At 50.0% G+C, this 12,646-nt stretch overlaps 6 protein-coding genes across 6 annotated transcripts; 3 read left to right on the top strand and 3 right to left on the bottom strand.

Annotated features, from left to right (window-relative positions):
• Nucleotides 1-1,967: 1,967 nt before the first annotated feature.
• GIQ15_05123 (COP9 signalosome complex subunit 2) lies at nucleotides 1,968-3,677 on the bottom strand (the record flags this gene model as incomplete). The annotated part of the gene is made up of 3 exons (XM_033552540.1): nucleotides 1,968-3,233; nucleotides 3,446-3,572; nucleotides 3,634-3,677. The coding sequence occupies 3 exons, from the start codon at nucleotides 3,675-3,677 to the stop codon at nucleotides 1,968-1,970; spliced, it is 1,437 nt and encodes a 478-aa protein (XP_033406270.1).
• Nucleotides 3,678-4,000: 323 nt separating this feature from the next.
• GIQ15_05124 (pre-mRNA-splicing factor CWC25) lies at nucleotides 4,001-5,233 on the top strand (the record flags this gene model as incomplete). The annotated part of the gene is made up of 1 exon (XM_033552541.1): nucleotides 4,001-5,233. The coding sequence occupies one exon, from the start codon at nucleotides 4,001-4,003 to the stop codon at nucleotides 5,231-5,233; it is 1,233 nt and encodes a 410-aa protein (XP_033406271.1).
• Nucleotides 5,234-6,333: 1,100 nt separating this feature from the next.
• On the top strand, nucleotides 6,334-7,263 carry GIQ15_05125 (small Rho-type GTPase; the record flags this gene model as incomplete). The annotated part of the gene is made up of 6 exons (XM_033552542.1): nucleotides 6,334-6,392; nucleotides 6,449-6,499; nucleotides 6,569-6,586; nucleotides 6,649-6,665; nucleotides 6,806-6,927; nucleotides 6,988-7,263. The coding sequence occupies 6 exons, from the start codon at nucleotides 6,334-6,336 to the stop codon at nucleotides 7,261-7,263; spliced, it is 543 nt and encodes a 180-aa protein (XP_033406272.1).
• A 761-nt stretch (nucleotides 7,264-8,024) lies between these two features.
• On the bottom strand, nucleotides 8,025-8,930 carry GIQ15_05126 (octanoyltransferase; the record flags this gene model as incomplete). Its single annotated transcript, XM_033552543.1, has 1 exon — nucleotides 8,025-8,930. The coding sequence occupies one exon, from the start codon at nucleotides 8,928-8,930 to the stop codon at nucleotides 8,025-8,027; it is 906 nt and encodes a 301-aa protein (XP_033406273.1).
• A 344-nt stretch (nucleotides 8,931-9,274) lies between these two features.
• GIQ15_05127 (uncharacterized protein) lies at nucleotides 9,275-10,258 on the top strand (the record flags this gene model as incomplete). The annotated part of the gene is made up of 1 exon (XM_033552544.1): nucleotides 9,275-10,258. One exon carries the CDS (start codon nucleotides 9,275-9,277, stop codon nucleotides 10,256-10,258), a length of 984 nt encoding a protein of 327 aa, XP_033406274.1.
• A 594-nt stretch (nucleotides 10,259-10,852) lies between these two features.
• On the bottom strand, nucleotides 10,853-12,398 carry GIQ15_05128 (decaprenyl-diphosphate synthase subunit 1; the record flags this gene model as incomplete). The annotated part of the gene is made up of 2 exons (XM_033552545.1): nucleotides 10,853-11,014; nucleotides 11,073-12,398. The coding sequence occupies 2 exons, from the start codon at nucleotides 12,396-12,398 to the stop codon at nucleotides 10,853-10,855; spliced, it is 1,488 nt and encodes a 495-aa protein (XP_033406275.1).
• Between the last annotated feature and the right edge of the window lie 248 nt (nucleotides 12,399-12,646).

The raw sequence follows: 12,646 nt of genomic DNA on the forward strand, positions 1-12,646 counted from the left end.
GAAAATACACATCTACTCTGCGTATCAGAGTAACACAGCATATATAAAAGTGGTGGATACAATGCAGCAGCCAAGAGCGAGGAGACAAATGACCGCGAAGGGAAGTATCGGAAATATCTGGTTTGTCTTCTGCCTTACATCTCTCCTTGAGGTCGTTTAGATGTCACAAAGGAATTGATTGATTGTGTTCAATAGGCGGCTTCCTACTTCATGCATGATGCAAATCATGAATTGGCACTAATTCCTTTGACAGCCATGATAAATCATGCATGTACGAGGTCAGAGGCGAGGTTAGGCCGTTTGTCGGATGCCTACTGGACCAACAGGCTGCCTGCATGCATGCCACGACAGAGAGTGGACGGGTAGATACATAATGCGGCGCTGATGGTCACCCGGCTTGCACCCCCTTTTCCCCAATATGGCTATTGTATCTTAGGCTTCACTTGCTCGTCCACCGTATGAGCAATAGCCGTTCGGATATTCCTGCCCCGTCTTGCAGGTACTTCCGTTTGCTCTTTCGTGGTACAGAGTCATGTAGAGACGGCAGATTTTACGCGAGCAGAGCAACACAACATGACGGTTATCTAACTTGTCTCCGACCCGTGAGTACATATCTCAAAGTTTAAAGCATTCATTAGACATTGCATTTGGGTATTAACTATCAGCCTATCATGGAATGACGCTCAATCTATTCCATCAGGTCGTGTTGGAACGCCGGGCTGCCAGCTGTGTATATTCCACAGCGTTTCCCCTACCCAGTAAATCATTCGTCGATCATAATGGACGCCGTAATGAGGAGTAAAAAGGCTTACGCCTTCAATTCGATATCACCGTCACTCAACTCCGTGTCGCCCGCCCTCTTACCACGCCTCCAGTGATGAACCGCAGCACATGCAAAACAAGTGTAGACCAAGTATACCAGCGTGATCAAGTAGCCAGTTGCCTGCCGTGCCCAGAAAAGCCCGTACCATGCATCAGGGAATTTGTTTTCGACGCACGCATCAATCAATGGGGCCAGGACAGAAAAGGACAACCATAATCCCCCAAAACAGAACGATAGTACCAGGGCAGCGATGGGATGGAGCAGGTCTTTATGATATAGCCATAACTGAATCGGAACATGGAATGTCTCGATGGAAATGGGGATAAACAACCATATAATTTGGCCTCTGCAATGGGGAGCAGTGTCAGCTCGTATTCGCTATATATGCATGGGAAACATGCTAGAGGAAGGGGACAACAAACGGATCACAATCTTCCAGTGTGTCTATCCATCGAATGGGAGGATAGTCGTCATGCACGCCAGCATTCTTTTCGTACACGGCAGAGTAGATGCAGGCGACGATTACGAATATCCAGTAGAGAACACATAGCGCTGCTATCGGTAGTAGGAACCGTTTCCCTACATTGAAGACTTTGATGTATCTGCAGGATCGCTGCCCGGAGTTAGAGTGCTTCGTGACGGCCATCTTGGATGGATGTGCTTTGGTTGTGAGACAATAATCTCACTGCATCTTGAGAACCTGAGGATATTATATAAATATATCATCGAGTCAGGCTGTGGATGCTAGCTTCTTGGCCAGATGTCGTAGGATTCTGGATGGAAGGCCTGCGGGCTAGAAGACCAACCAGGATACAGGATATGTGGCGGCGATGAAATGCATCGTATCGACCAAGGATGTTCGTTCAACACGAGCATCCTCGAACAGCTTGGTGATAAAACTCCACTGAAAAAGACCACAGAGTGAACAAAAGCCGACGATGATTTGGCCGTTCACGAAGATCAACCGCCAAGCGCTGCTGCGCCATGGGCGAAACGACGTCATAGCGAATACTTAACGCGAAGATCATATATCTCTTAATGGAACCGTTAATTGCTTCCATTATTTACAGTTAGAGAGTGTTGAGGGTGGAAAGCTGCTCTATCATGATTCATGCTAACAATATACTCCATGTTTCGTGAACCATCAGTTTCCTGAGTACTTGCCCCAGGCAGGCCGTCCAGGGCGTCCCTTCATTACTTTCGTATGCATTTGGCCTCTTCCGCCCATGCCTCCCATATTAAGAGCTTCATAAGGGCCGTATCCCATGCCCATCCCGCTGAAGCCGCCCATCAAGGGATGCATGCGGGAATCGTCTACTTTGAACCCATCGGCGTGTGTAAAGGTTGCATTCCACATGGAGTCGAGCTCGTTTCTCCAGGTCGCCAGAGCTTTGACACGAGCAGCATTAACAGCCCCCATCCGGGTGATTTCCACGATGCCGACTTCTTCGTTAATCTTGGCGTCAAGTAGCTCTTTGTCTAGAATCAGATAGCTCAGGATATCCTGAACCTCGGGGATGGATATCTTTAGTTTCTTAGAGACGAAAGCCAGGCTGAAGCGGGTGTAGGGCTGGATGAGTTTCATGACAGCCTTGGTGCGCATCGTGCGGCTGACTTCGTCGATATTCTCGGCAATAAAGGGGTCGTTCATGAGATCCTGTTTATCCCGGAGGATTGCTTCGTAGGTGTGGATGTCGTCTCGCTGGAAGGCGTCCACCAGGTCTGTCATCCCCGAAACTCGAGGGTCATCCTTGTACGGCTTTGTCTCTTGGGAGTCGAACGGGTTAATGTCCGACTTCATCAGCATGGTTGCCAGAACCATGTATTTCAAGACCTGGATCCGCTGCATCGATCCTGCTTCGTCGTAGTTCCGGAATGATTCAAAGAAATCGCTGTGTGCCTCCTTCCAGTTCTCTTCACTCATGTGCATTTTCCCGCCACATTCACGGATGATGCCCATAATCTTGGGATGCGGGACGGCAGACCGTACTTTCAGCGCTCGCTGGTACAATGCCTTCAACCTCTTGTTGTTCTTCGTGTTGGCGTACATTTGAATTTCCAGAGCATATACCTCTAGTGAATATGTTCCCTTGGCAGGGTCGTCCGTTCCATCTGACTTCTGGCATGCCTTGTGGAGCTCCCTGAGCTTCTTGCTAAGTTGGGCGTATTGCTCCCGGTCCAGCCACAACTTTGCGAGTTTTATATTTGTCTTCAGCCAAAGACGCTCATTATTGGTATTTTGGAAGGAGTTGAGGGTTAACGAGTAGAATTTCTCCATGCAGTGGTACGCCTTTTCATCATCAGACGACTTCTCAATAAAGTCTAGCATGTTGTTGATGGATTTCTCGGAGTAGTTTCTCGTAACCGCTGACTTGACATATGTCAGTAGCTCCTGGTAATGTGTAACTGCCTGTTATTGTTAGCAACCGGCGCAGGAAGCAGTCCATGGGGGAGAGCTAACATTGTCATATCGAGCCAGTCGAAACTCTAGTTTTATCGCTTGCTTCAACCCTTTAAACCCCCTGTCGCATGAATAACGTGTCAGTTTATTTCTTAGAAACAAAAAGGGAAAGAGATCGCAAAGCTTCACCATTCGCCTTTATCTTGTTCTAATAGCGGTACCCCCAGGAACTCGTCAATAGCCTCTTCCGGGTTGTCTACTTTTATCTGCTTCGCATTGTAGTATTTATTTTCGATACCGATGTCACCGGAGTCGTCGTCGTCTGCGTCTTCGTATTCAAAGTCGTACCTAATGCGTGGCTTGGGTTAGGAGCTATCATCTAGACTGCGGAGGTTGAGGTGGGACCTACTCCTCCTGGTCGGAGTCCTGCATAAAATCGTCGTCGTCCGACATCGTGGATGCTTCGGCAAGCCGACTATTAATACCAGCAGCGATATATCAAAGTACACAGGAACAAGAAGGCTGAGAATCGCGAGAAGAAGACGAGATGGTTGAGTATCAAAAGCGAATGTTTTGTTATCTAGAAAGAAAGCACAAGTCGTTAACTAGTATTAGGTAAGCCTGACATCATCTATCACGTGTTACCCTTACTCAGCGCCAAGACTCAGCCTCTTATCTTTTTTGCCGTCGCGAGTTTCTTTTTAAACGTCAACAGTGAACAGCACGACGAACATCACGACGAGCAGAGGGTCTATAAGACTGTGATACGAGTCAAGATGGGAGGCGACCTCAATGTGAAGAAGAGCTGGCATCCAGTGCTGCTCAAGAACCAGGAGAGAGTATGGGTTGAACAGAAGAAGGCGCTCGAGGAGCGCAAGAGGATCGACCAGATGATGAAGGAGCGCCAGGAAGAGAGGCAGATACAAGAGCTACAGGACATGCAGGAGGCCGCTGGCGGCAAGAAACGAGTGAACCGAGTCGACTGGATGTACTCTGGCCCAGCTGCCGGTCAGGCTGGGACGACGGAGGAGATGGAAGGATACCTACTGGGTAAAAGGAGAATCGACGGGCTGATTAAAGGATCAGAGCATGCGAAGCTGGAGAAGGCCGCGACCGAGGACTCGTTTATGCTGGCTCAGAGCGCGAACACGGCGAGAGACACGGCGTCGAAGATCAGGGAGGACCCCATGCTTGCCATCAAGAAACAGGAACAGGCTGCATACGAGGCGATGATGAATGATCCCGTTCGGAGGAGGGCATTGTTAAAGGCTGCTGGTGTTGATGACGACCGGTCAACAGCCCATACGGAGAAGGAACGGAGACATCGACGACATCATAGACACAGAGACGAACGCGATCGAGATCGAGACCGAGACCGAGACCGAGACCGAGACCGTGACCGTGACCGTGACGAGGACAGGCACTCGAGCCGCCGATCAAGGAGACGCCATGATGAAGACGATCGGCGAAGCCGCCATCATCGAAAGGACCGATCACGCAGTGCCTCTCGCAGCCGATCTCCACCACGCAGATCCCGTCGTTCGCCCTCTCCAAGCCATAGAAGACGTTCGTTCTCCCCTCGCCAGCGGGACAGAGACCGGGACAGATCACGATCGCCGTACCGACGCCGCGAGGAAGAGTCAACACGCAGACACAATGGACATCGCTCTCAGCGCTCTGCACCCCCACGCCGGCCCAAACCAGAAATACATCAGGGCAACCCTCCACCACCGTCTGCCGACGCCGAGCGCGAACGTGCAGCGCGCCTAGCAGCCATGCAGCAGAACGCAGACGAATTGCACGAGGATCGCGCACGCCGTATCAACGCAGCAGAAGAACGAGAGAAGGCCGAAAGGGAGGCGGAAGAAAAAGCTCGAGCAGAGTCGAGTAAATACGGCGGCCGTGGCGCCTTTGTCAACAACATCCACCGACAGGCAGGAAACATTGATCTTGCAGATCGGCTGCAGCGGGGGAAGAAGAATCTCGAGAAGGAACAGGAGGCTTATTGATAGGACAACGACGATAATGTCTTATTGGGCTAATGGTTGGTTTGCATTTGGGCGTTCGTCTGATCTAGCGTTAAGGGTGGCATAATTGGTTGCACTTCGACTGTATATTCTACTTCTTCTGCTTCTACTTGTTCTACTTGTTCTACTACTACTTCTTCTTCTACTTATCCTGCTTCTCCTGCTTCTTTTTCTACTTCTACTTCTCCTGCTCTGCTTCAGTCCGTTCTTTCAACCCTGCGCACTACGCCCACTGATGCAGGCCAGATGAAGATCTCGTACCTGCGCAACAAGCGCCATGTCATGCCAGCTCACGCAGCTGGACGCAGCGAGGCTTTCGATCGACGAGCTGACAGGTCGAGGCTTGATCTCTATACGGCCACGTCGGCCAGAGATCAAACGGGCAACAAACGGAGGCCAGAATCAGTCCGCCAGTCAATCCATTACGAGACTCACTGCGCCGTTCTGCAGGTCAAGGTTTGTTTCCCTGTATAAATAGATAGATAGCTAGTCGAGGTCTATTACTACTCAAAACTCTCAGTCCTTTTTCCTATCCCAAGTCCGGTTCATGGTCACCGTTCTTCCTGTGCATCCGCGACAACGTCTTCCCCCCCGACAACGCTCTCGATATTCCGTATAAGAATCATCCTCTATATCTTCGCCCTGCTATCACGGGGTTGGCGTATACGAGAACTAGAATCCCTGATCCCGGCCACGGCCACGGCATATCGATTGTGGTTTCTTGGACAACATCATCGATCTGACTGCGCTCTCGCCCGGCTCCTGCTCCTCTGCCATCGCTTCTCACGGCGCCTCGGCGATCGAATGCCACTGGATATTTAAATATCTTCCAGCTCCCAGATCGCCCATATCTCGTCTGCCGCAGCCTTACCCGGACGATCGCATTTACCCCTGATCGAACGCCCGCTAGCCTCGCTCAACCGTTCGACTCCGCGATTGTCAATCCGCCCGCTTGTCCCTGTTGCTCGATCTCGCTCGCTCGTATCGCCGTTCGTCTGCTCCCCACATACTCGCTTCGATCCTAGGGCCACTGGTCGTGCGAGCTCGGGTTCTAGTAGCATCCGACCAGACAGCCATTCGAGATGCCGCTCTCGTCGCTCTGTGGGGGAGAGAAGACCGTGAAGCGCAAGCTGGTGCTCTTGTGAGTTGTGCGCTGGAGGTTCAGGGTTGTGTTCTGGACTGACATGGTGGTGATAGAGGAGACGGCGCATGCGGAAAGACTTCGTTGTTAAATGTGTTCACAAGAGGGTGAGTCGCGACTATATTTTGCTCCGGAAGGACGAGGACCTTGAGACTTGACGGCTAACATGATCTTAGATTCTTCCCGACTGTCTAGTATGAAATTCTCCCTGTCCGCGCACTTTATTGAGTTGCTAACATTGTTATCCATGATCCAGTGAGCCTACTGTGTTTGGTACGTTTACCCAATTGAAGCCCATTAAGAGATATGTTTACTGATACGAAGATTCCTCTAGAGAACTATGTTCATGGTATACCTCCCTTACTACCTGTTTGCAATGGTATGATCAGAAGTCCAATGGCTTACTGTTATAGATATCTACGTTGATAACATCCACATGGAGCTCTCCCTATGGGATACAGCTGGACAAGAAGAATTCGACCGCCTCCGTGCTCTGTCATACGACGACACCCAAGCTATAATGCTTTGCTTCAGTGTATGCTACGATTCCAGATACCATGCGCAAGTCATGCGTCTAACGTCGGTGGCTTCATAGGTTGACAGCAAAGACTCCCTCGAGAACGTAGAGTCAAAATGGATGGCTGAAATTGGCGAAAACTGCCCCGGAGCAAAGATCGTCGTTGTCGCGCTGAAATGCGATCTCCGAGAAGAAGCCAGTGACGAGAAAGATGATGGCACTGCCTCGCAACAGCAGCCCAAGTCCGTGATAACTTATAATCAGGGACTCGAGGTGGCAAAGCGAATAAATGCTCTACGATACCTAGGTGCGTCCAACCTTGAGAAGGGATATCGGGATATCGTTACTGACTAGAGGTTAGAATGCTCTGCCATGAGAAATCGTGGAGTCAACGAAGCCTTTACTGAAGCTGCTCGCGTTGCCCTTTCAGTAAAACCTGCAAAATCATCAGATAGCAGCGGGAAATGCGTGATCCAATAGGACCAACATTTCTGACGATTCCCTTTCGTCCTTTTTTTTCCTTTTATGTTCATCTACCCGCCTTAATTTCATGATTTCCCAGTACTTTCTGTCTTTTACCTTCGTCTGCTCGGCCAACTGCCTTGCCCTTCTTTAATCTTTGTCTTTATTCCCAATACTCTTCCTGGGTGCAGCATGGTGGAATCCCGTCATTTTCTGGAGCACACTCGCGTCCTACCCTGCCCACGAACTTTGTGGTGTCTTCGAAACGCCAATTGTATATAAGTATCTATACCCTCCATCGTTGAACGGGATGCCTTTCCCCCTTTCGTTTTTCCTATTCCTTACGACCTCTTCTGACTATCTGTCTGTTTCATTCTTTGCTCGGAGTCTATAGTGTGCCTTCTAGATATGGATTGCTTCGCCGCCCAGGGACAATGCTGTTGTCTTTGATCCTCCTGTTATGTTATCTAGAGACGATCTAGTGAACGTTTGACGGCTGACGCCTGTGTTATTAAGTACTTTGTGAAAATATTATCTGATTCCTGTTTTACATCTATCATGTAGACTCTATATCTATACCAACGCCCTAGTACATTCCACCAGTAGACGGCACTTTAATATACATATAAGCAGGGAGTATATCAAATCAAGATTCAGTCGAGAACGTCCCCCTCTTGTATTCTATATACCTCATCAATCCCCGGGCCGAGGCCGTCACTTGGCTCTCCCGAGTTCACCTTGTCCACAAACGCCTGGACGAATCGTGTTCCGACTTCTTCCATCGTAAGCTGTTTAACGTCCACGCCCACGCCTTCAAGGCTGGTGGCTTCTTTTCCTTCGAGCCCACACGCAACGATCTGTCGGAGATACCATAGCGGTTCTTGGGTAACGCAGAACCCAACACCATAGCTACTCACGAACCGCCGCAAATGGACACCAACGGCAGCAATTTTGCGAGGAATACCACTGCCCTGGCTGCCCATCTCGTCTAACTTTGGTGTCGCCGGCTGTACCCACACCCCTGGGTCCTCTGTAGTGATTCCGCCCTTGACACCAAATCCTTTTAGTACATCGAGAACACTGTCTTCAAGTAATCGTATATGCGCCCTGGGACCAATTCGCAAAGCCCGGAGGTCGAGGATGGTATATATGACTAGTTGGCCGGGGCCATGGTAGGTAGTCTGCCCGCCACGCAGGGTGGGATGGAATTCCGCGAGACGTTCAGACGCATTGGTTGGAGAGGAGTTCGGGGTCAAAATATGGCGAATTGGTTCGAGAGGGGTTGGAAGGACAAGATTCGACGCATTAGCTGCGGAAGAGCTCAATTGCTGGTCATTAGGAGAACATGATGCAGGCAGATCTCGTCGTCCGGTGGTATATACCGGTCGAGGGGTGAATGTTAGGATCGTGGGATCGGGGATAGACGATGTAGTAGATTCTGGGTTTGATGGTGACTGGTTCTTCTTATAGGCGAGCAGACGTGATACGAGGGTTTGCTGTAGACGCGAGGCGTGTGTAAACGGTATGATGTTCGGGATGTGAAGATGAGCAAGCCGCATTATTTCACCACCTCCTCTTCCCTTGGAGATGTGTTTCTCTCTTTTCTTCTTCTTTTAATGCTCTTTTTCGATGTCTCGTTGATTACATAACGTCATACTTCCACGTGACATCAACTTCTCCGCGACTTCGAGAAATCAACAAAAAGCAAGAAAAGCGAACAAAGCAAACAGAGTAAGAGATCGAGCTGGATAGAGCTTCTTTTGGGGCGCCGGACTTGGATTTTTAGAGAGCTGGCGGCTGGAGCACCATGTAGCAGACATGTAAGCCTACCCCCGAGCTCCCGCTCCATACCATCCGCCAGCATCCTAACTCTCGCAGGTACGATTTACCGGTTCAACTCCGCATGCGACGAGCTATCCTCGAAGGTGACGCATTGCTAGTTAGACGGATAGCAAAGAAATACCCTGCCTTCTTACACAATCCCGACTTTGACGATAAGAGCAACACCTCCCTGCACCTAGCCGCGATTCTAGGCAATCTCGAGGTTGTCAAGCTGCTGGTCAGCCTGGGCCACGACTCCTGCGTGCCAGATGTAGCATTCATGGACTTTGACTGTGCTCCCGGAATCAGCCTTAATACAGAGTCTTCTACACCACTTCATCTTGCAGCAGCAAACTCGCATGCAGACTGCGCGGATTACCTGGCCTCCTGCTTCAAGCAGACTATTGACTGGCAGGATAAAAATGGCGCTACCCCGTTGATGCTTGCAGCGCAGAGTGCCAACATTTCAAGTCAGACATCGAATACCTCATCATTGGTGCCACCAAGGCAGAGACCCAGGGCTTCGTCATCAGCATCGAACCCTAACTCATTCGAGGATACGAGTACCGTGTCCAAGCTCATAAAACGCGGGGCCTCACTGACGTTAGCCGATTCCGTGGGTAACACGGTACTACATTATGCAAGCGCATGGGGCAATCTGAAGACCTTCCGGTTACTAGTTTCCGCCGGTGCACCACCACTGGTTAGGAACAATGCCAAATGTGCGCCTGCAGACTATGCATTAAGCATACAGGCTGCGGCATATTGTCGCTCTTTGGTAGCTGAATACGAGCGCGCGAAGAAGGGGCAATATGAACAGCAGCACGGTAAACCAAGTCTGAAAGTCAGATCAAATGATATTCCACCACAACATTATGGGAGTGGTTCCCGCTTATCACCGATTTCTCCGGCGAGTGGCCTTCGGCCAAAGATGAGCTTGGATAGCCAGCGAACGGCCCAGACCCATGGCATTGGCGGTGTGAGGCTAGTTTCTCAGGACGAGAGCGACCAGGAGAATGATTTGAGGCCAAGTGTATCCTGGAGTAACCCAGGTACTCCAATATGATAACTTCCTGGAGATTGTCTACTGTTAAACATGTACATGGAAAGGATATGTCGATATGAACAAGGCTACATTCTCCCGCTATCAGTGGTTGATAGAAATACACTTGGAGGGTATAGCTGAAGAAAAATAATGTACATTCTATTAACATTTGTCCAAGTGAATAAAAACAAGTAAAAATGCCAGATTCACCCCTTCATAAGCCTAGAATAGGAAGACATAAGGCTAATTTAATACATGATTGTTTCCGGGATAAGAAAAGGCACTGCTCCTATATCTTACAGAACAAAAATGTACATACAGATATCCACCCTAGCCCTGTGTGATTGCTCACTCATCCATCTTCCCTTTATTTGCATCTGGAGGTATACAAAATAAAAGGTAAGAATAAACAAATGTATGAAAGGCACATAACAAAGTCCAAAATGGTTCTGTGCTTCAGCATCTATCCCTATTTTCCTTTCTCCCATGTTCCCTAGACTGGGCCACGAGGAAACGAACATAGGGATCTAGCCACGACACCACGCGAACATATTTTTTTTCCTAATCCCTTCATCTCTGGCCGTTAATCCTCTATGGTCGGCGATTTTAGGCGTTTTATTTTCTTCTATTTATTGTCTTGTTGCAGATTTCGATTAGTCCGTCCTTCGCTTCGCTGTCAGGGAATTTGCTGATGGCTGCCACCGCGTTATCGGCATACTGCTGGGCAAGGGCGCGAGTCTGTTCGAGGCCGTCGGATTGAGAGACGATATGACGAGCCTAGAACCACGGTTAGAAAAGAACGATTCAAGGAAGACGAAAGGGCTGGCTAGCTTACCAATTCAACATCTCCCTCGCGGCAGAACTTTCTACCAACCAGAGCTCCGAGCTCTGGCCGCTGTTTCCAGGCGAAAAGTAGAGGCGAAGTGGCTAGTCCGAGCTCTAGGTCGGCACCGGCTGGTTTACCCAGTTCCTCTCCGCTGATTGTATAATCGAGCATATCGTCGACCAGCTGGAAAGCGAGTCCTAGATTCCTTCCGAAGAGGTATGCTGCATCTGCAACCTCGGGGCCGCTCTGGTTCAGCAACGCTGCTGCACGGCAGGACTTGCTGATCAAACTGGCCGATTTTAAATATGTCTTTTGCAAATAATACGAGACGATCTCTTCCGACCATACCGGGTTGGTTTCATCCTGCATGGTGTTTTTCAATTGCATGAATTCACCCTCAACGAGGTTTGCCATTACCGTACCCAGCAGCTCGATGACTTCGGGATCGCGCAACCTAGCGATGAAGACGGATGCACGACCAAGGAGGAAATCTCCAGCCAACACGGCCATTTTGTTTCCAAACGCAAGGTTGGCTGATAGGTTAGATCGTCGGGTGACTGCGTTATCAATGACATCGTCATGGAGTAGGGATGCGGTATGGATTAATTCGGTGATTTCAGCGAGTCTTCGTTGTGAAGGGAGAACGTTGGTAAAGTTATCATTCGAGTTTTCCTTTGCAGGAGAGTATACTGTGTCGCGAGATGGGGAGCTGAGCGGCATGAGGTCTGGGTTTGTATCTGCGAGAATAGCGGGGGAGTTGATTGAATCGTTGATGTAGGCTCCTGACGGGCCAGAAGATGGAGAGGAGAGCAGGGAATTAAGCAGCCGGTCTCGTTCCTGACGTTGCGGGCAGCTGGGCGTCAACGCTGTGGCCTGGGACATCAAGAGAACCAGCATAGGCCGGACCTGCTTCCCTTCACCCTGGGCATAGTATTTGGCAACCTGGTCCAGAATCGGGTGCCCGGAACCCAGTAAAGTGCGCAGGTTCTTCTTTAGAAACGTCAACTCCTTTGCTACCATCCGGAGCGGGTCAACGGATACGTTCGACGGCAGAGAGCCTGGGTTCGAGGGAAGCGGAGGAGGAGGAGCTTTGGATATATCCTTGGAAAAGAGACTCTGAGCAGCGGATACAGCTGATGCGAGTGCGGACTGGTCTTTCCGGCGTGATGGATGGTAATTGCGGGCTATAATGTGACGTGGAGGTATCGACACGGAGATGTGGTTGTGAAGACATTGCGAGCATATCGACGTCGGCCGGTAAGCAATGGGAGAGTAGAGGGTGTGTGAAGCTCGTAGAGGGAGCCCGCAGGCCCGAAAGCCTGCTCGGGCTTTCATTGCTTGACGGTTATGCTTGTATATCGAGAGGAAGAGTCGAGGTTGAAACTGGGCATAGACGCAAGAGACGGATAGGGTAGTCCGGAGTTCAGCAATGCGTTGACGCGGATTTGAATATAATACAGAGCTTCAGCGGCCGCAGATATAAAGGATTGGATAGGATACAGCTTATATATCAAGCCATGCGAGGTGGTGGGTGGGAGAAGATGCACCGAGATGCCCGTTTTCGTGGTGCTTTTTTTTTCCGG

The sequence above is a fragment of the Arthroderma uncinatum genome (assembly GCF_011692745.1).
Source record: "Arthroderma uncinatum strain CBS 119779 chromosome Unknown scaffold3, whole genome shotgun sequence".
Classification (NCBI taxonomy): Eukaryota; Fungi; Ascomycota; class Eurotiomycetes; order Onygenales; family Arthrodermataceae; genus Arthroderma; species Arthroderma uncinatum.